General features: G+C 35.6%; 1 protein-coding gene across 1 annotated transcript in view; it reads right to left on the bottom strand.

Moving 5' to 3' along the window:
* Positions 1-397: 397 nt before the first annotated feature.
* The window catches only part of LOC145669696 (uncharacterized), a 47,225-nt gene continuing 24,107 nt past the window's right edge, over positions 398-23,515 (bottom strand). The window contains exons 2-3 of the mRNA XM_081737989.1: positions 6,751-7,500; positions 398-1,693 (exon numbers count right to left, since the gene is read on the bottom strand). Of these exons, the coding sequence (XP_081594115.1) occupies positions 517-1,693; positions 6,751-7,484 (1,911 nt within the window). The 5' untranslated portion in view covers positions 7,485-7,500 and the 3' untranslated portion in view covers positions 398-516. The remainder of the gene's footprint in view (positions 1,694-6,750; positions 7,501-23,515) is intronic.

Raw genomic sequence — 23,515 nt, forward strand, 5'->3', positions numbered from 1 at the left:
AAAACACCAAAATGAGATATTACATATCAAAAATTATTTTACTGAAATTACTAATGCAGGAGAAAATCACCTCCTTATATTTCGTAACAAGACTGGAAGTTTAATAATGTTTTAAAATTTAGCAGGGAGCGTAATATATTAAAAATTATATATATATATATATATATATATATATATATATATATATATATATATATATTATTGTTGTGCTAAGCATGTAAATTATGTAGCAAATTACATAAAATGTAATTAACACATTCGCCTGGGTTTAATGGATTGACTATGAGTTCATTTATTGGTGTAGATTTCAAGCAATTAAATAACTGAATATGTGAAAAATTAAACGAAAATATCTAGAAACAACAAGAAAAAATAGAAAGCCCAAATGTTAATGAAATACAGCAATTACCAAAGAAAGTAGCATATAGTATTAATTTATTTCAATTACTTCAGCTACTATACAGCAATGCCATGATTTTGATATCAAAATATTTAATTGTTTACATTTGAAATCAACTACTTTTGTGTATGTAATTTACTTATATGCTTTGAGACATCCTCTTTTCGTTTGTAGGATCTACCACACACATCACAAATGTATATATCTTCAGAATCATTATGTAATCTCATGTGAACATTTAATCCTTCTTTGACATACAGCCCGCATACAGAACATTTGTTGTCATTTTTTAAATGTCGCTTTATATGTGCGGCGAGGTTTCGCCTGAGAGGAAAACGACTACCACACTTTCCACACTTATAAGGATAAGATGAAGAATGGCTTCTTAAATGCAACAATAAATCTGATTCACGGCAAAACGCTTTCTTACATACTTCACATGAATATGCGTTTGCATTGATATGAAGTTCTACGTGCCTAATTAAATAGCATTTTAAAAGAAAACATTTACCACACTCATTGCAAACATAAGACTTCTCACTCCCGTGGGTCATTCTGTGCCTGTACAAAGCACTACTGTCTGAAAAGGATTGAGAACACTTATTACAGCTGAATGGTTTGAGCGTGCTATGAATGATCGTGTGTCTTCTAAACGCACTTGGATCAGAGAACGACTTTTCACATTCGTCACAATGATACGGTTTAATACCAGAATGAACATGGAGATGCCTCTCTAGATTATCTTTCGAATTTGAACGTTTTCCACACTTCTTACAAACGAACTGTTTCAAATTTTTATGAAGGTTCTGATGCTTAATAACCGTACATTCTTGAGTAAATCTTTTCCCACAGGTTTCACATGCGAATGGTTTAACTCCTGTATGAACTCTAGAATGAATGGGAAGTTGATTGGCTGCTGGAAATATCTTCCCACATGTGTCACACGTGAAACGATTAGATCTAGAGTGAAACACGATATGAGTTCTCAAATCAGATTCGGTACAGAAACATTGTCCACACCCAACACAGAGATGAATGTCATGTGACTTTAAATGTTTGTGAAGATGTGTCATACTAGCAAAGCACTTCCCACAATGATAACATCGTTTTAAATCATTGCGAATTTCCAGGAAATAATTATGCACTAAGTTGAGACCTGCTTTCGTCACATTTTTCGTTTTCTTTTCTGATTTTTGCCTTTTTAAACGAACTGAACTTAATTTGTCAGGACCTTTAGTAACATTTTCTTTGATTGGTTCAGTTTTGACTTCATCCTTTTGTGACTTATATGATCTGTGGAAGAAATGAAGAAAACAAACAATAATATAGAAAATGTTGGAAAGGTAATTCGCTGGAACACAGTATTAAGAAAAACATATTCATATTAACGTGAATTGAAATTAAGCTAATGGTTATATGTGACATAACGCAAGGCAAAGTTAGTTTGCTAAATTTATATTTTCATAAAATTATTCGTCAACAATAACAATCTCAACTATTACAAGTAAATCTAAATCTTCCAAAAATGCCTTTTACCTAGTACTAATTTGTAACGTATGGGGAACAAACTTCTTGCTCTTGAATGATGTGAAAAGAGAAAGTATTTTTGTGTTGAAATTCTCAAGAAAGCATACAAAATCCTTTCGGGAAAATATGGTCAATTAACTATCGTAAGATGAGAGTAAATTAAGTACCTTCTGTTCAACTATTTTCAAATTCAAACAGTAAGAGTCTAATATGAGAAGATGTAAAGAAAAGATCATATTTGCTATGAATCTGAGATTTTCCAAACTTTCGCGAAATGTCTTTTTTTTTTATGATTATAGTATTTGGAGAAAATCACCATAAGCTCCTGTTATTTACCAAATTTGCCTTCAAGAAGTAGAGTTGATTCGAAAGCTTAAAATAAATTACACTGCACCAAGATCAAATAGTTTTTACGAAAACAATGTAGATTTTTTACACTGAAGGAAATCTATTATAAGGGGGTGGAGATTCAACCGACGTTCTTGACTGATTTAATTCCAAATAGTTGAGATTGCTAACAACGTTCAATGCATATACTTAGTTACTAAATGAAATAATTTTATTAATGCTGTTGTGTCTTTTTTTTAAAAAAAAAATCCGAGGCAGAGTAAATTCAACTGGTTACTCTTTATAGATATGAACCACAAGCTGCGATAATGATTGCTAAACCTCATAGAAATATACGTCACAATATTCAAAATCGAATAATATTGATGAAAAATAGCAGCGAAGGTTATTTTCTTTTCATTTATTTAAAGCACGAATGTCACAAATTGAAGAGTAATTGCTTAACAAACATCAGATTTTAGTTATATGTACACACATTAAAAATTAGCTTTATTAATTCAACACAATGGGTCTCTCTTACTGGAGTTAAGTTAAATTTTTGCATACGTGGTGTTACTTCAAGCCCGTCTGATTTTGGAATGAATTGTTAAAATTTTTGTGGTTAAATAAATTACCTTACGTGGTTACTTGGAGTATAGAAGAGTTTTAATAACACATCACTGGTGTTGCTTTGTTTACAGTTTCCGAAAAATTACGTTTACAAAAATATCCTTCTAATTAGATGGAAATTAATAATATGAAGGATGATAAATTGTGCGGCATAAATAATTTTAAGCGGCTGCGATGAACAAAATATGCAGTATCGTCGTGTGCTATGGTGCATTGAGACACCCTTTCAAATTAAGAGAACAATAAATTTAGAATATTCTTGCTAATTAGAATGAATATGCATTTCATCTTAAATTGTATGCAAATATAAAAATTATATTCTTGGTTAATAACAGTAATAGTATAATAAAACTAATTTGTCAAAACTGGGGAAGAAAAGTTGTCTGTCCGTGAAATGCCTTAAAGAGAATGCCGAAACATTGGATTCCTCACTTTACAGTAACGCTCGTATGCAATGGCACTATTTGAATTGAGCATATATTTTACTTTTCTTGGATGTTTATACGTATTTGAAGGAAAAGTAATATGGAGGTAACATAAGGAGACAAATTGTTAAATCGATGAGTACATTAAGAATCACGGGAAATTTTATCGATACCAGTAAATAGTTAGGTCCAACCTTGTGTCTGATCGCAGTACCGGCGTACGAAAACACTGTGGCGGAAGCAAAAGTGAGCGAGAGAGCTTTAGTTGTCTGCTTTTTTGTAATTAACTTCGAAATTGTTAGCTGGTTTTGCGTATATTTCAGAGTGTTATTTATTGTATATTGTGTGGAAACCAAATGAGTACATATGTTGGACCACTTATTAAATAGCATGTCTGAATTTAGTTCATCACATAAAGCTTAGTATAGTACTAAAAGAAAAGAGCGGGTTTCTGGTTTTACTTCTAAAATCAGGGACGTGTAAATGCTCCCGGTGAGAAATCTCATTCAGTTTAATTTACAGGCGCGTAAGAAGAAGAAAGATACAGAGGAAGTAAGTAATAATTAAAATGTATTTATTGCAAATACCAGGATTGATCAAAATTTGGTCTCCACATGTTACTCTGATCTTGCAAAAATGTCAATTCGAAAGAATTTTGTTAGTCTGAACTTTCATATTTCTTTCCAATACCAAGGTTATAATAAAAGACATGGATTTACAGTTTAACGCCGGTTCCAAACCAGAGATATTCTCACCGGAACTAAACCCAGATAATCTGTACCAAAGGTGAAAACGTTAATTAACCAAGTTGACACATGTGTCGCGAGGGAGCTTATTCTGAGGAAACTATTGGCTTTAAATCAAGTCTGCTAATGTTGGAGCTATTTATGGTAGTCTATGTCAATTAAAATAGGCTATCGACTATCGGATGAAATGAAAAAGAAAGCACTAATAGCATTCTTAAGTACGTAAAATCACATTATGGTCAAGGAAGTTAGGATTTTCGACTTTAATGGCTTGTAGATAAAGTATTTGAACAAAATGATGTGGTTCGTGAGAAGAAAGATAGTATCATTAAGTTGATAAGAATAAAATTGTAAGAATTATGAATTATGTTTCATACTAGCAAAAGTATCGGTTAACACTTAGCACCTACAATTTCGTACACTCAGACGTTTACAACAGGGAGTAAAACTCTTATCTCATTCATAGATAGATTTTGGATGTCAATGTGATATTTTGTGCTATGTGGATAAGACTCTGCTGTTTCTAATAATATATATTTGATAATTTTTATATAGTAAGATTGCAGTGAGATTAAATATACGGAATTGAGTTTATGCTCATGTCATTTTCTTACATTAGTTCTACGTTGAAAAGAGATGTTAAACCACAATAATTCTAAACGAAATAAATACTTGTAAATACGTTGATCGGCCAACTATTGGAAACTGCTAACAGATATTTTTGTAATAAGTATTTAAATAATTGCAAATTAATCTCTAGGTTTACAAGGAGTGGAAAGAAGACTTTTAGTACGTCTATTCGATGCGAAACTTAACGCTACGCTACTGGAAATATGAGCAGCGAAGAAGAGGAACAAGGTGGACTTTGATGTTGCGATTTAGTATCCACCCTTCCAGAATGAAAGAAGTTTTGAAATGACGAGGGAAAATATTCAGAGTGTTAAATACTCTTGGCTTGGCTTTGAATCATTTTGAAGAGTCCTTATGGACTGAAATACACCGACATGAAGGGTAAGAATATTAAATACAGGTGGCAGCACTTCTGCTCATGTGAGGTTCGTCAGAAATTTCAGGTTTTTACAAAACTATTTTCGTGAAGGATTACGCAAAATATAAAACGCTATTCGATACCTGGTATAGAGTCAAACATCTCGGGTAAAGCTTTCTTCACAGTTCAACACAAAAACTAATACAAATTCCCAATATCTGTTACTTATATACTTACTACGACGTCCTTGCAAGCGTCATATTAATTCACTTCAACATCTTAAAGGCACTACGTCAGGACTTAACGCCAAACTGGTTCTTCATACGTATAAAATCTTCGTTAGACAAGCTTTAACTCACGGTCATTTAACCTGGCTATCAGCGACACAAAAAGTTTATGAACACATTCAAGTATTCGAACGCAATGCACTCCGCATTGCCTGTTTTCTACCACAGTAATCACCTACCAAATAGGCCTATCATCCTACAACCATATCTACGGTTCTTCCTCATTTCTGACGCCTTCGCTCTCGTTATATGCTAACCTGCATCAGCAATACGCATCCTCTCACACATGAACTTTTGCATCAAACCATCTGCTTGCTATCTATGAACAGGACAACTCCCCTGAGAATCTCAACCCTCATCGCCATATCTATCTACAAAATTTTCATATCCATCTGCTTTCATAACAAACAGGGTCTTAACAACCGTTAAGGCTATTCAGCCCCACCTGGAAAACTATTCCGTTTTGAGCAGAGATATTCACCAGCCTATCGCTGAAATATCCCATACACACTTCTATCCGATGATACCTTACACTTACCGATACTCAATTACAGCTTGAGAACCATCTATTGTTATCACAATCGACATTCTCTTACATCACTGGCCATAGAGAAGGCATTACCTTCTACGGGCCCGCCCATCAATGATGGGAATGAAAGTCATTGTAAAAATGTGCTCGCTATGGCCAGTGAACCATACAATTTCTCTTTCTGCTCTATCGTCTTGAAACGTTACGCCTCCGTAACTTCTCTATTTGCTTTCAAAGCCATCACACCGAATTTCTTAACACGATGCACCATACGCGACGTATGGTTCTCCGTCACACTGCTCTTTCGTTCTTCCATACTGCTTCTCGTTACCCTCTGACCATCTTTACGTTAACGACTAATTCTCTCCCATGGCATCACTTTTATTATTTCGTCCTATGCACCGTAGTCTGTGTTTTGGGTCGCAAGAGCAGATATATATATAGTCTAATAAATCTATGTATGCAAGGATGATTATACTTCTTACGAATAAATGGATTCACCATAGCTATCACCATTAAAATTAACTATACTCTGTAATATCAATAAAGTATATAACAGTAAGACTACAGGCTAACTAATTAAGTCTATGGCCTACAGAGCCCGAAGCAGTGACAACTTTAGCGGGTACTCACGGGCCTACCCTAAAACTTTCTAAAATATACAAATGCTAAAAGATAAAATAAAGAGTAAATACATTTTTCCACTATTTATATTAATGATAGATAATTATTCAACAAATAGCATCAAGCGCTACTGTAAAAGTAATTTCCTACTGTCATTAATCAATCAAATGAGGATATATAACTTTAAGCGAGGGAGTGGGCCTACCCAAAATTAAAATCCTAAAGCCGGAAGGCTCAATGTCGCGAAACACATTGTAAAATACTTACTCTGCAATTGACGGAACAAGACTTTCAGTTTTGCAAGCTACGAGCTGCTTAGAACAGTTTGACATTTCCTCTTTAATATTCACTTTAACACTGTATTTATTTTCCATAATATTCTTCACTTTTGCTTCCTTCTGCAAACTTTCTGTTAGTTCACTCAAATAATTTAACTGATGTTCCCTGTCATTTATAATATTTTCCGCTGTGTTAGATACACAATTTCGTTTGCTGTTTTCGAAAACATTTTGCTCTGTGTTAGAACGTATTTCGAAACCATGATTAGCTGGTAGATACTCTACTTTCGTTTCTAAAAATTCTTTGGTCGTATTGCCTGATAGGTTATGGAACAGTCCATTATCCACTGTATTTTTGCAAATGTTTTCTTTCTTGATAGAGGAAACCTCAAATTCCTCATATGTGCATTTTGTCTCCAAATCACGCAATAATTCACTTTTACTGTCAAATGTCTGGAGGTTGATTTTTTCATATAAGTGCACTTGTTTATCGTGTATATCAATAGGTGGCAGTCTATCGCATGTTACATCTGGAAACAACGCTGATTCATGGTGCTCTATTTTTGGTTGCATCGTAATGCTTCCAGAATGTGAATATCCTTCTAGAATTGAACTAAGAGTTTCTTCTTCTTTTGTAGAATTTTGTGCAAGCTTTTGTAGAACATCCACTGGTTCGATTTTTACTTTCTTCTCGTTACAAATTGTATGTGTGTCAACCTCCATTATTTGTCGCCGTAACCTGAAATAATAGAGAGATTTATAATGTAAGAGAATTATGTTTCTTTAAGTTTCACTCAGGAAAGGAGAATCCTACAATATTATTGAAACTCCTATAGTGAAGAAAATTCAATAGCTCCACCGTACAACGTTGCAAGCGACAATTTGTGTTACATTGAGAATTTAACAAAACACCATGGCAAACGACATTTCCCACCACGTGGGTTACGTCTTTTTGATATAGGTATAGTTTGAAACGGAAAAAGTAAATTTAAAGCATCCTACATAATCAACATATCGTTTGTTCACGATTTCTGTAAAGTTGGATTATTGTTGCTTGCAACGTTGTTCAGCGGAGCCATTTAATTATCCGAAATCAGACCTATAATAAAAGGTTGATCTTATTGGTCTAAACGTGAATAACAGTAAATTCTGATGAGCAATGATAAGAAAAACGGGAGAGTGACTTGTGTGTGTGTGTGTGTGTGTGTGTGTGTGTGTGTAAACACTATAATTTGTGCTGTATTATAAGGATATAGTAATCCTTTCAAGATGAAACAAATACCGACATCTCTAATCAAACCTTTGATTATTCCACTAATTTAAGAGGACAATAGCCTTTACAGTAAGATTACTGAGATGTAGCTCAAATAACTTTTAAGTGTAGTGGCGGCTCTTGAGAAAAGTCATATCGATATATTTTTTAAAAAAGTCTGTACAGGCTAAGAAAAGAAAACCTAAATATGTAATTCTTGTATACAGAAACTGGTACATTAGGTAAATTTAGTCCTTTTTTCTTTTAGTTTGTTGCGGTAAAATTTTAATTTTTACTGGAATGACTTCTCTCAGGAGACATCAATATTTAGAACTAAGATAAGACATATATATCAATCTAAAAATTACATCAAGCTTAGAAAAATGACATGTTGGTATAAATTATCATGCCTAGTTTTCGACAAAATTCACCATAACACATTTTTGTTGCATTAAAAGGTACGTCACTCGCTGAAAATAGGAATTGATGATTTTCACTATATTGAAAATAATATTTATTTATTTACTGTATATGTAGAAAATTAGACTATTAGCTAGACGATCTACGTGTTGTATGTTTACTAACGGTAACATACATGTTGGTGAAAGTGACTTACGCACTTCTAGCAGAAACACAATACTATTAGTAATCTAGCTACTTTTTAAAACTACATATATAGAAAATGCAAAGAAAAAACGTCAGATATTATGCTTGAAGGAAAATACTGAAAAAAAATGTTCAGTAAGTCGTTGGCATGATATAAAAATTATAATATAGTACTATAATTATAGTACTAAACAAACTAACATGTCAAAATTTGCAGACAAAGTCAATTATCTTGTAAGTGGCGTTCATGTTAAAAATACCTAATTTTCTATATACTGTATGGTTAATCGAAAGTAATTTTCGATGAAGCCCTATAATAACAAGACGCATGGACGGATTAAAAGCAAATGCTCCAAATGGATATATCTGGAAAAATTGCATTGAATGAAGATTTCGTCATCATGTCAGTCATCTTGAATTCCAACATATTGGCTATTACTCAATATTTTTTTATAATGAAAGTGTGTTCGTGACATTAATTTAGACTAGAATTGTGCCAGAAACAATAATCGGAACGCATCTTTTTATCCATTGTCATTCATTTAAGAAAATTCTACGTTTTACATTTTTAAATAATTGTCTGAAAGAAAAGTTTACTATATTTATCAGGGTAACTGTACGCTGTAAATTACAGAGAGAATGAATAAAGAAGCATGACACTAACTTTAAAAAAGCGTAAAAGGAAGTGCTCAAACTGTTTCCTGTCGACTGTCTGATGCCAGATCTACCTAACATAAACATAGAAAGTATATATCATAGCATATACATAGGACGTCCTTTTATTATGTCCACAATGCAACACCGTAGTTTATTCAGGACGTTTGGTTCGGTGTGATACACGTTGTCCTTAATGTACTCCTAAAGAAAGTAATTTAGGGGTGATAGGTGAGAAAAGCTTGCAGGCCATTCGATCACACATCGACTGTTAATGCATAGTTGTGGAAAGGTTGAACGTCCTGTCCATAGTGTGGTGTCACTCAGTCATGTTGGAATCAACACGATTAAATAAATCTATATGTATACACTTGGGTAACAGAGATGTAATATGTTGAATAAAAGCATTGTCAAATTGTTCCCACCTGTCAGATTATTGAGAAAGAAAAAAGGGCCAATAAAGTTGTCTTTCGTCATATCTCCCAAACATTGTTTCTCTTGATATTCGGTATGATGCTCCTTTATTCAATACGGGTTTTCATCGCTTGAATAGTGACATTTTGTGGGTTCACCTGACCGTTTACCATATCTATCGCTTCATCATATACTATAATGTCATTTACCTTAACATTGACGTAATAAACATTTCGTATCGTGAGTTCGCAAATTTCAATGCGGTAATAAAAGTTATTTTCCATCAATCCGTGCACTAAATATACATTGTAGTGTTTAAATTTACGATGCATAGAATTAGTTATACTGAATTCCGCAAAGTGTCCAGCGTGTTGGCAACGTTGCTTGGATTTTCCATAAAATATTGTAATTCATCCAAAGAAAATGACTTAAGGCTAAATTATTTCGGTCTTTCTGATCGCACACGGTCTTCAACAATTTCACTTCCTGCGAAACGGACAAACGTTCTTTCAACGATTGACTTCGAAATTGAATTAGGTTCGGAGAATGTAGAAGAAATAACTATCGCACCTCAGTATACGAGAGCCTACGATCTTCGTAGCCTTGCAACATTAATAACGTAATAAGTTCTCGTTCACCAAGCTTCATTCTAACCACTGATATTGATACAATTCATCATTCTTTGGCACAACAGTCACCAATACTAAGAGCTAAATACGAAACGTTTGCAAGTATAGTAACAACGGCAACTAATATTCAGACATTATTAGGTGACACTTGTGTTGTGAGGAAAAATATATCTAACTTGTCTCTTATAACAGTGTGCTCTCTTCATATCAATTATAGTTTGTGCTGCGATCACTGAAATTATGACAGTGGGAATCATGGCACACGTCTGCGTCAGTAAATTTGTTTGTAAGGCTACGACATAGAAAAATATATCTGTCAGATAATAATAATCGGTGAACTAACAATCATCTACAATCAGCGAAATAAAATTGAAGTGGAAGTTAGAAGAACTATCTCAAATTTCTTACGAAAGAGGAAGAACTTTATTGTAGTGGTAGAAATTCGTAAGGAAATTTTAGCTTATATATATATGCCCCCATCGTCTTGCGAGTGACCCAAGGGGCCTACCAGGTGATTCAGGACAAGAGGAAGATCACGTTATGGTATTTAATGCCATAATTAAGAATGTCGTGTGGAAGTGTTCGTTACATTGTACACGATACTGCAAATTTCTTCCCAATGGGTTTCACACTTTCTGTCCAACCAGCAGAAGGAGAAGCACATGGGGAAAAATTGCAATTTATCCAACGGAACCAGGAACTCTGAACGGGCGCCCGCATACAGTCCAGAACACCACTATGCTGTTGTATCAGTAGCGCTTGGACATCAGCGAGCACTCTCCTTTAAGCCCGGACCTCGGTCCGAGCGATTTGCAGCTGTTCCAGCACTTGAAGGATCACCTAGGAGGCCGTCGCTTCGCTTCAGACATGGAGATGAAACACTTCGTGACAACGTGGTTGAATACGCAAGGACAGGACGTTTATCAGGATGGAATCTTCAAATTTATCCCACGATGCAATAGATGCCTCAACCGATATGGAGACTATGTCGAAAAATAACCTAATGTATATACTATCTGTTGGTTGTATTGGTTGTTTCCTGCATACTTTGTAACCTTACTTTCTGATCACTCCTCGCACCATAATGTCAAGTACTACGTCATCAGTAGAAACAAAGTTACGTTGAATTGAAAATTTAAGTTTCTTCAAAGGACATTCTTTCGAGAAAATGTTTAGATAAGTGTTCACATCCAATTACTTACAGAGTTTCTAATAGACATGTAGAGCATAATGCCATTTACACCAATTTGGTATCTCAAACCATTCGGTAAATATGAAAAAAAAGGTAAATTGTGATATACTGCTTAAAATCATGTTTGTAGGAGCTTCATAAAGCATTTTTTTTAAATTTACTTTGCTTCTATAAGATTAAAACAATATTTTTGCGTAGGTGTAATTCGAATGATTTCTTGGAATTACACAATTTTAAGCAGTGACTTTAACAATTTATACAATATCTCCAGAAGGGTTTTAGATATCAAATTGCTGTAAAAAGGCATTGTGGTATTCACATTTATTGAAAACCATCCATGCAATTGAATGGGGGTACTTATCTGAGTAATTTTCAAAATAAAGGCTTTTAATAATAATAATAATAATAATAATAATAATAATAATAATAATAATAATAATAATAATAATAATAATAATAATAATAAGGCCCAAAAATTCAACAGAGAGAAATGTTAGAAAAATGAAAATTCTGTTTGGAACACACAGGAAACTGTTCGATTTATTATGATGTTTACAACATAACTATAAATATTTACAACAATAATTATGAATGCTGTAAAGTTAATTTCATATTTTTACCTGAAAGTCGAGAAGTAGATCAAATAATATTATCGCACCTTCATCTTTTATTGCCTCTACAGTTTTCAGACGAAGATGTTAAAATAAAAGAAATATTTCTCTGAGATGCATTTGCTGTAGATGTACCACTTTTATGTAAAACGCATTTCGAATGTCGCAATTTTTGGCAGTGGCGGCTTTAGAGGGTAGGCACGGGCCTACCGAAAAATTTTGAAAAATATATAAACGCTAAAAGATACAATAAAGAGTAAATATGTTTTATTCTATATTTTAATGGTAGATAATTATTTAACAAATAGCATCAACCACTACTGTAAAAGTAATTCCTTACTGTCATTAATCAATCAAATGCATCCAAATGTATCAAATGTATGTATATGTATCCATAAATGAGGTAGCGGGCCTACCCAAAATTAAAATCCTAAAGCCGCCTCTGATTTTTCGCAACATTGTTTCTTCCTACGGAGTTCAGAACCAAGTGTTAAATTACGTTCATCATTTCTGGAGCTATTATGTTTTTCGCTTCCGTTTTAACTAGATTTAATGGAATAAAAACCCGTTCGGTTTCTGTATTTCCCGAAGAAGCACCACTAGAGAAAGTGCAAACGATGTAACTTTTAGAAACAGCTATCACTTTATAGCATGTAAGTGCCTAAGTACTTCATACCAGAAACCTATAGCTTCAGTAGTGTATTGCCAGCTATTGAGAGTTAAGTTTTGTCGCTGAAAATGGATTTTGTGACTGCGTCTGAACTTAAACCAAATACTTGTAAAAGAGTCTTTAATGATTTCTTATTTACTCGCAACGCATTAGAGACTGGAAGATGAAATTCTTTTCTACACATTTCAATATTGTTTGAAAGTCTTGTTGCAATTGTTTTATTATGAGACGAAGAGACTGAGTGTAAATTTCTCTCCAAACTTTATCTTGTTCTCCCTTAAGGTGATCTGGTACCCCTAGCAACCTTGAAAGTTAGCCCATTTAAAAAGCATAGCAAAGTTTTTCACTATTTTCTTCTTTATTATTAAAGTTACAAACGTCAAAATTTGAATAAACCTAGAGGAGACACATATCTATGCCTTGTGTGGTTTAGATTTTGAAAAAAAGAAACTGTAAAAATGCTTCCATGTTTGACTTTAAAAATTTGGCAACGCAGCTGTAACCCTCCCACTCAAATTTTGAGCTGATGCCTGCTTTTGTTGAAATATCTATTGACTCTTGTGTGAACCTCCTTGTCCGCGTCTAGCGGTCGTCTTTCTGCCTGTCCTTCGAGTCGTGGTTGCTTGAAATGTGAATATCGACGGATAATCACTTTATGAGTGACAGCAGGAGGGATAATAGCACAAATATCTGTGCCGTGAAAAGACAACGGAAAGCGAGATATTCCAGCCGACCGAGGAAAAATATTGCACGACTTTCGGCTTCAGAAACATAAGAAAAGAGAAGAAAGAAGTACTATTGTGTTTTATATTTCTGTGGTTATTTCTTGCGTTTCTATGTAGCTTAATTTCTATACAGTATTTAAATGTTGAATGAAAGATGATAAATCGAACGGTTGATAGATAGGTAGACAGATAGAAGTAATTATATATATATATATATATATATATATATATATATATATATATATATATATATATGTGTGTGTGTGTGTGTGTGTGTGTGTGTGTGTGTGTAGAGAGAGAGAGATATATATATATACATACATACATAGATAGATAGATAAGCATATAAATGCAGAAAAAAATATTTTCCAAAAATGATAAATAGCTAGAAACGATATATAGGACCTAACACACCAAACTGAAGTTCTTGAAAAGTAGGTACATTAGCAAAGAAATACTTTAAGATGTGTTGGTGCAGGTTGTAATCCCTCCTTTCATATACTATTGAAATGAAAAGATTTTAGCTTTCATCTTGGATCAACAACAATACTCCTGTGTAGAGAAGGGACTTGCATATACGTACGACGACACACCACAATGTTTAGAAAATGTAAATGGGTAGAGAATATACACACCCAGGCAGAGGTCCCTATTTTCCCCTCAAGGTTACTATTCTTCCCATTTGCTGTCCTACCCCCAAATTTACCATCTTTATTATGGCAATTACTTATTTAAAAATGTTATGCTAAGTTCTCCTTCATACTTAGTGTTCATCAGTCGGTGGCTATCGAGCTCTAGCCCCCCCCCCCGAAATAAATTTGTTATATTCACAACTTCATTAAAATTTGTCGGCACCTAAAGGAAAAATATAAATGCTTATTCTCGTATTGTACAAATTCCTAAATATGCCACTGGTGTTCATAAAAGCATCATTGTGGTATAATTAAAATTCGATTGTTCCACTTTCAATGACAAATTATGCAACTCCTCTAAAAAAATCATAGGTGCAACCTGTGTCCCAAAACCTGACTGTGGGCACCCCTGTAATCCAGAGAAGGCTAGGAAATGAAATCTATTTGTTTAAAATCTTTCCCAACCCCATAAACACCCCCTAACACCAACCCAACTTTTTTTACACACATCCCTGGAGGTAACAAAATATATTGCTTCCTTTGCGTTTCTGTAAAAATATGTATCACTATTCTAAATGCTCCCCCTCTTATGTTTTGAACACCTCACAAAATAAAATTCCCAGCGTACTTACTGATTAAACGGGAGACTCAGGTGAGATGCCCGATTGCAATACGTACATTTCCAGGGTTTCCCAGAGGGAAGTATTGCGTCGCACACTACACCACACATCTTTTAGGTGAGGACTGTTAATTTTATGCAAAGATTGAAGACTGTAAAGAAATGCATTCCAGTGAAATTAACAATAAACAGAGAAACGGACCACCGAGAATGATTTAGAATCTAAAGATGTGGGGGGAGGGACATGTTTATATGGAGACTGACAGTGTCAGGGGAAGAAGTCTCATCTGTTCTACGAAACACAACACTAAGCGGATATTATTATTATTATTATTATTATTATTATTATTATTATTATTATTATTATTATTATTATTAGGGGGCTATATATTTAAACCCGACCAACGAGTATTTCTGGCTACGCGTATGCCTTCAAACATAAATGAAAAACATTCTTGCGTATCTTATTTTATCTTGTCGGGATGGTATAGAGACTTGCAGTCGTCACTCAGGGTCGCTCGCCACCTCCAATGGCACAAGCACCAGTGCTGCAAAAGTTCAAGTCTGTACATAATAAAACTAAAGTAACCTTAAGTAGCAGTGTTACAACTCACAGCTACCCCATCCCTCAGGAATCCATCCTGGATCCGTCCCTGTGTCGTCTGGAGTCGAAAATATGTCATGTGAAAAGAAAAGGTATGAAAAATATCATCTTACAGCCTTTTGCGTCGATTTCCTTATAACATAGGATAGGTCCGTCCTAGTGTGTTAATTGACGAGAGGATGCCAGGGATTTCTCCTCTGAGAAATCTTTATCCCCCTGCAAGAGAAAATTTTCATCCCAGACAGGGATAACTTTTCCCCTATCTTACGTGTGTGATGGCTAGGTGCGTATATGAGTGAAATTCATCCACCCTGGGAAAAATATTCAATTCGCACACTGACCCGTCCAGTTATCCAATTTTTATATAACGTAGTGAAGATTTTTTTTCAAATAAAGTGGTGGTGTTTATTTTGCGAAATAAAGTGCTGAGGAATCTACTTACATAGTTGTGCAACTACGGCGGGGGTTAGGGGGCCTGCTCCCTTCCTAAATTTTTTAGCCCCTCAAACCACAATGCATCCGTATGACACTAATACGGAGACCTAGAATTGTTACGATTGCCTTCCTAGCATATTTATGCTCCCAAACTTCAGTGGCTGGTTGCGAGCCTGGTCAACAAGGCTTTCACAGGTGTTACATAATTTAAACAAATTTGTATAATGCAAAATAAATTTACTACTAAATCATGCTCAATTTTAAAATAAATCAACATCATTTAGTTACAAGAACATAAAATGTTGCGTAAGCCGTTACCCAGCTTTATCAAACTTGGTTCTCTTCTGTTCGAACTCACAATGAAAGTTTGCACAAGATATTTCACACGAATTTGATCGAGGGTGTACTTATGCACATGATACAATCTCACAGCGTTCAGGCGCCTTGCGAAATTAATTTATTAGAAAAAAATCTAAAATTAGGAAATGCTAGTGTGAACATTACATGGATCTATATTTGTTTTTCCTTCTCCACTTCCAGGAAAAGGGAGATATAGACATTACACATGGGTATACAGTAATTTATAAAATATTGTTTTGTCACCGGACATATGTGCATGAAAAATTAAAAAAGGTCTAGGTCTAGATAGTATAGAAGTGGCCATGTGGACAGGCAACAAAGAACGAAAGTGATTTGTAAAAAAGCATAGCTCAGGAACTTTGCCCACATGCCATTTCACTTGATCATATTTCCCTCAGAAATTATTCACGTAAATGCCTTTCAAATATTTCTGAATAGAGGGTTTTGACCTCGCTTTCAAAGGATAATTTTGTCCTAGATTGATTCCAACAATATTTTTTCTATAATTTTTCCCAAAGATCATAAACTGACATCTATACTATGTTATTTTGCGGAAATGGTAAGCTGACAAATGACAACTACCCTTCCAGGAATTCGCAGAATGAAAAGAAAGAAAAAAGAGGGAGACAGATGAGAAAAGAAGGTTTTGGTTGTACCGCTGTTTATGAGTCACCTGATTGGAACAACTTGAGCGTGGCAGAGAACTAAACTTGCCGCTCGACTCGGGCGGAAAGGAAAAACTATACCGTCGCAGGGAATTCAGGTCTTACTGTTGCCATGTTTTCAACGTTAAAGATAGAAGTTTCATTAATGTGTTTTTTTCAAAATCTAAAACACACAAGGCATAGATATGTGTCTCCTCTAGGTTTATTCAAATTTTGACATTTGTAACTTTAATAATAAAGAAGAAAATAGTGAAAAACTTTGCTATGCTTTTTAAATGGGCTAACTTTCAAGGTTGCTAGGGGTACCAGATCACCTTAAGATGGTTTTTAAAGATTTACCTACCTTTTTCTCAATCCATTTCATCGGAGAACATTGCATACAACACTTCATTCGCTATTGCTTCATTAAGTAGAAAGGAAGCGAGAACGGAAAAGAAGATAGCATATTGTATATCAGACGATCAGTTCATTCCACAGTATACAAAAGATTTCCATCAAAAAAGATTTACGACAAGTAGATTTTCCCACTAGCCACCAGGCTGAAAATTTACCCACAAAACAAACGTTCGAAAAAAACAGATTTGGTGAGAAAACCACCAAATTGGCAACGCTGCTGGAAGGAATTACCTAGTCTAGTCATGAGTACTGTCACAAACTTTAAGTAGGAGAGAGTAGGGTAAAACCGGGAAGTCGGGTGCAAACCGGGTACCCCCTTCTAGCCTCTGTTTGCTCTGCAATCGCACAGACAACGGACAAACTACGTTCCACCTTGACGAAGGAGCAGCTGCCATTACCAGAACGCAATAGACTTGCTGCTTTTGTTGCTGTGAAGAAAATTCAGTTTGGGTGGTTTTTGCTTACAATTTTTGAAGAAAACTAGACGGGTTACACTGGTTTTCTGTTTCTGCGAGAGTAAAGGTATGTAGGTGTCTTGGAACATTTAATTACCTTCATTATCATTTTAAGTAATTGTCTGTAGCGTTTCGTATAGTCAGATGACGCCACGTGTGATGAAAGCTGTACATGCGAGGTAAAACCGGGTGCCCTCTGGTGCTAGGGGTCCCGGGTTCGATCCCAGCCCCCGCCAAGTGAACTTTGTGGTGGACAAACACCGTGTGCGTGGGTTTTCTCGGGGTTCTCCCGTTTCCTCCCACTTTCTTCATTCCACCATTTCATTCATTACTCATCATCACCATCTCCTTTAGCCTAACCGGCATAACCGTTGGACGTAAAACTCAAAGATTTAATTTCATTTTCATTTTTTAAAACCGGGTGCTATCCACACTAATAGTCTTGAGCTGATTGAATAGCCCATACAAACCATGTAAGTTTGTTATGCTTGCCCCCTCCCATTGTTCGCACCGTTTGCAGCCACTAGACGTCACCTTCATGGCACCTCTCAACACCTACTATCAACAAGAAGTTCGCCAGAAGGCTGGTTATGCATCCAGGCAGGCCCGTGACAATTCATCAAGTTGGTAAACTCTTTGGTAGTGCCTTTTCGAAAGCAGCTGTGATATAAAGAGGAACTAATAGATTCAGACAGACAGGCATATACCCACTAAGCAGAAACGTATTTCGAGAACACCTCTTCGCACCATCATTGACGAATCAAAGAAAGGTCAACTTTTTAAAGATGCTAAAATAGAACAACAGACAGAAAATAAGCGTCCAAATTAAGAGAAACCGAAGGAGTAAATGTGGGGTAACTCCAGTGAAGAGGATGACAATACCGCGTGCATTTACTGCAATGAGCTTTACTCAAACTCCAAGGGTAGTGAGGGATGGATCCAATGCATCCAATGTGTTTGTTGGGCTCATGAAAGCTGCTCTGAGCCCGAAGAGGAAGATGACTACTTTACTTTCAAGTTTTGTCAGTAGGCCTTCTATTACAGCAAAGAAATAAAGATGAAGACAGTTACATTTATTATCAACTCATCAAGTTGTGTCCTTTTAGACTTATATCTATATTTTATAACAATAGTTACCTTATGTCAATAAAAAAGAACTTGAAGTTTGGTGAAACTTCCAACATTTTTATTTTCCCATAACAATAACATGTCTACCCGGTTTTACCCTATTAGTGGGGCTAAACCGGGCAAAATGACTTGTTTTACAAAAACAGTACCTACAATTACAAAGAAAAATTAAATCATATTTTTAAAACTGTGGCTGCATTAACAGATGTGTAGTGCATACTTTTGCAAACTTTTGTTCCTTTGCGGTAAAAGCAGTGATTTCTGGAAGCCTTAGGGTCCCAGTTTTACCTGACTCTTCCCTACAACATGCGCCGCCTGGTTGCAGCGGAAGAAAATAGTCTCGTCAAATCGGGGACACTGCGCTAGTCCTAAACCGCATAAGACCTAAACGGCACAAGCCCTAAAAATCATTTCGCGGCACAAGTCCTAAATGGCACTGGACCTAAACGTACCTTTGTGGTTCTACCATCGCATCTGTGCCAAGAATACTGTCAATCTGTTAGTCAGTTTTAGGTGTATTGTTTCATATTACAGGACCAGATTCTAGCTTACAAGGGAATGAAGGGAGAATTGATATCGAGTTGGAACGTTGTGCATACATCAATCGAAAGCACTAATGATGCTGATTAAGTATCTGTAATAAAAAATGAAATGAAATCATTAAGTTTTACGTCTCACGCTTATGCCGGTTAGGCTAAAGGAGACTGTGATAATGAGAGATGAATGAAATGGTGGAATGAAGAAAGTGGGAGGAAACGGGAGAACCCAGAGAAAACCCACGAGCACGGCGTTTGTCCACCACAAAGTCCACACGGCGCGAGCTGGGATCGAACCAGGGACCCCAAGCACCGGAGGTGAACGCACTATCTGTAATAAAAAGTTTCCACATAAATGTATTGAAGGAGTTCTGTCGATTTGCCGCTTTTCACAGTTTTCGCACTTTTTCACGTCATTTCAATTCCAATCACTACTAAACTCATACAAACGACTAATTCACGCACTAGAAATCGTTTGGAAATTTTTCCGTTACTCATATTTGAGGAAACATAACGTTTGGAGCATAACAGAATCAAATGTATTAGTTGACATAAAATGTGCAGTAATGATATTTCAGCACATACTCAGGGTTATCAACAAGAAAATGGTTCAAGCAAAAAATGTGTTTGCACCAAGAGCAACAGATTCTCGCAAGTTCCTCACAATGCTTACGGTTGGCGACACCAAACCTGAAATCATATTTGCTTGGCGAATCAAAAGCAAGATATTCACCAGTCTTATAACCAGCTTTAATAAACGCATATTGATACAACCCAATGCATCTTGGCGAACTCATCTGATTGTGTAGAATCGAAGCAAATATAATGCGCTGGTCTCGTTGAAATATTTTATACCCGTCAAGTTCGAGTTTCATATAGTGTTCAAGTTTCTTCAATTAATGTTTCCAAACACCAAACCCATAAACGTCTAACGGCTGACAGAATCGCGTGCAGTTTTTCGGGATATTCTCAACCTTTACCATTGTGCCATTTGGCAAGCACGCGGCAATTCGCGTGTGGTCTGTAAACGGACCCAAATGGTCAAGTAGAACGATATTTTCTTCGTTTGGTGAAATCGCTGCAGACAGCAAGTCTTTAACAAACTTGTCGTGGTCGTCACTTGTCATGATACCACTTTTCGACGCATCAAGCACTAGATTTTTGGATTTGATCATTGTTTCCCACACCCTTGGCCCAAATTTTCCGCTAGATTCTTGGAGTGTTACCATTATTTTGTCATGAACAACTCCGCTCATCGCAACTATTGGCAACATAGTGAAAGAGTGGGTTATAGCATTTGTTGACTGCACAAATTTTTCAACTCTATCTTGTCCTTTGAACGCCCGAGTGCGATTTCCTCTCATTTCATTTGAACACCACTCTGATCGGCGTTCAAAACGTTTGCGGCAGCGATGCGTTTTTCATTGATTGTGTTGCTGATGCGGGTCGCAAATTTGTCTGCTTCCGTTTTCAAAAGCTCCTGATCTTCCAAGCAGGGCTTCGTCACGCGACTCGTGATTCGATGGCTGGTAATTCCACGGGCTTTTTTAAACTGCTGTACCCACCAAGACGAAGCCTCGAACGATTGAGTGAAATCAAGTTTGGCTGCATTTTTCGTCGCCCAGATTCGTATGTCGTCGTCGTGAATTGGATGCCCAGCCGCAACATTTGCGTTGAAATCGGCAAACGTGTCGTCGCTTATTTGTTTCAGCTTCAATTCTCTATTGCCACCAGATGCGAATTGCCTTTTCCACGCACGAATGACAAGCCAGTCTGGTGCCCAAGAGTGTTTCTTACGGATGGCAGTGATTTTTCTGCATTTGCCTTGCGGTGTCCACGAACAATCAAGAACTATCCTCATCTCGTCGTCTGTGTATTTCCTAGTATCTGAATTTTTCGGACGACCTGCTGATGTCGATGGTTCATAATCAGGGTCCTTTTACATCGCCTTTTTCACAGCCTTCAATAATCATGTCACTAATGGCGGATGCGAAGTAAATTTCACTTGACGTTTGTTCAGCAGATTTGATCCGATTCCGCTGGATATAGTCGCTGACTTGTTCAGTTACAATTACCAAGACGTTGGCAATATTCATTTGCGGCATTTTGCACCTTAACGTAACAAATGAGCAACATTTGAGTACACATCAAAACAAGCACCTTGTTACCTCTGCGAGAGCACACTTACAACTGTTTGCGTGTGTTTACAGTCCGAAGCTAGGCATGAGAGAATCGAAGTTGTTGCGCACTTTACCGCATGTAGCTCCTACTCTCTATACGTATCTATGTTATCTACAGATAATCAGAAGACAATAGTATAAGCTCGTTTAGCCGAGTACGAAATTCCTTGAACGGAGTACAGCAAGAAATATTTGATATCATAGAAATAAATTTCTTATTTGAACTGTTTATTAGTCTGAAGTAATTACTGTATATCAAGACATAGATATGATCATACATAAATTCACGTTTGATGTTTTTAGAATACTATATTCACTCACCTTCTTTGAGATTACGCAGAGTTACATGAAATACTTCTCAGTCTAGAATTACGAGTGTCGTCCACAAAAAGCAACATATGATTTTCTTTTACAACTGCTTTCATATTTACCTGTCGTAACTGTCTTTGCTTTGAGAAAAGAAATACACACATTCACAATAATAGCAAGATTACAAGCTTCAAATGTTGAATACTGATAATATTAATCTTCTTTCTTTCCTTCTAATTAAGATCAACAACGAAATAATTATCAGTACTATATCACTTCACCAAATAAAACAATGATAAAATAAAATGTTGCTAGTTAAAAGAGATTGTAAATGCTTTGTACAGTTCAAATTCTTAAAACGCGCAGCGAGAATTCTGTTGAGCTACTCCCGAAACGTTACATTTACGTACTAAAACTAAAATAACCATATACATGCGAAGATTATCGTTCCTGTACATAAGTATTCAAAAATTATGAAAGAAAAAGAAAGGAATACACTAACATGACTAAACATAACAAATGAATATAATCAAAAGGTAGTTACTAAACTATTAAAATAGTTGGCTAGGAAAAGTTCCCTTTTATACCACTACGACACTCTTTACTTCGTATGTTTTGTTTAATTAGAAAGGACTTCGATATTCCAATCAACAGATGGCTTCATAATTAACTAATATATTGAATGGGAGATACCAAAAGTAGCAACTGTTTCACTATCTCAAAGTTGACAGTTAAGCATGCACTAGCAAACCTGTACGATACGAAGGTAATCTGCATTTAGTCCTCTTATACATAACATGCTCCACTATACTTCATCTGTGCCGGAATTCACCATTGGCAAGTAGTAGATAATACCATTACGAATCTCTGTTCAAGGGATGAAAATTTGTATTATTCCATGTGTCAAGTTATTCTGGATAATAGCCACTATTACTTTACGTCATTCAACCTATTCAGCTCCAGGAGTTGACTCACAAAATCAAACTGCTCACCAACAATCTCCTTTGTTCATCGAACGTACACTGCAACTTGTATAAACTGGTACTGGAATGATCCCATTTGAGAATCAAAATACTTCACTTTATGCAGTACTAGCAATACTTTGTACTACAGCACTTCGTACAAATTATAAATATTACTTTACTCAATGAGTAATATTCTTCCTTTATCCAAAATATACAATGCACACGTGACCAAGTTGCGAACTATGTCAACGGAATATTTTTATAGTACGTCGCAAGAATTTCAACTTCGCAATTCTTTCACCATAACTACAGCTCAAAAACAAACTTTATATAACAATTCTATAATTATCACTCACAAGAAACTTTGATAATCAAAATTAAAATTGCAATTGAATAACAACTTTCTTTTGTGTTCATTTTCTTCCCATCAGTGCACAGAATAACGTGCGCCAATTCTCCATTACCAAGTAGAAGAAGAAGACAACGAAAGCTAAATAACTAGCAGCAGCAAAGAATGCTGAAATGTCCTTATTTAAGGTTAATATAAGTATATAAACTTACTGTTATTTTTGCATCATATTTACCTGCAACTAAAAGTTAAACATAAAATGAATGTCACAAGTAAATAAATATACATACATGGAGTAACCAAAATAGGGTTACTACAGAGTTCCCGTGTGGTCGAGAAAAAAACTGAAGAGTCAGCGGAAGTTTTTT

This window comes from Thermobia domestica, chromosome 14 (assembly GCF_964235325.1).
Source record: "Thermobia domestica chromosome 14, izTheDome1.hap1.1, whole genome shotgun sequence".
Classification (NCBI taxonomy): Eukaryota; Metazoa; Arthropoda; class Insecta; order Zygentoma; family Lepismatidae; genus Thermobia; species Thermobia domestica.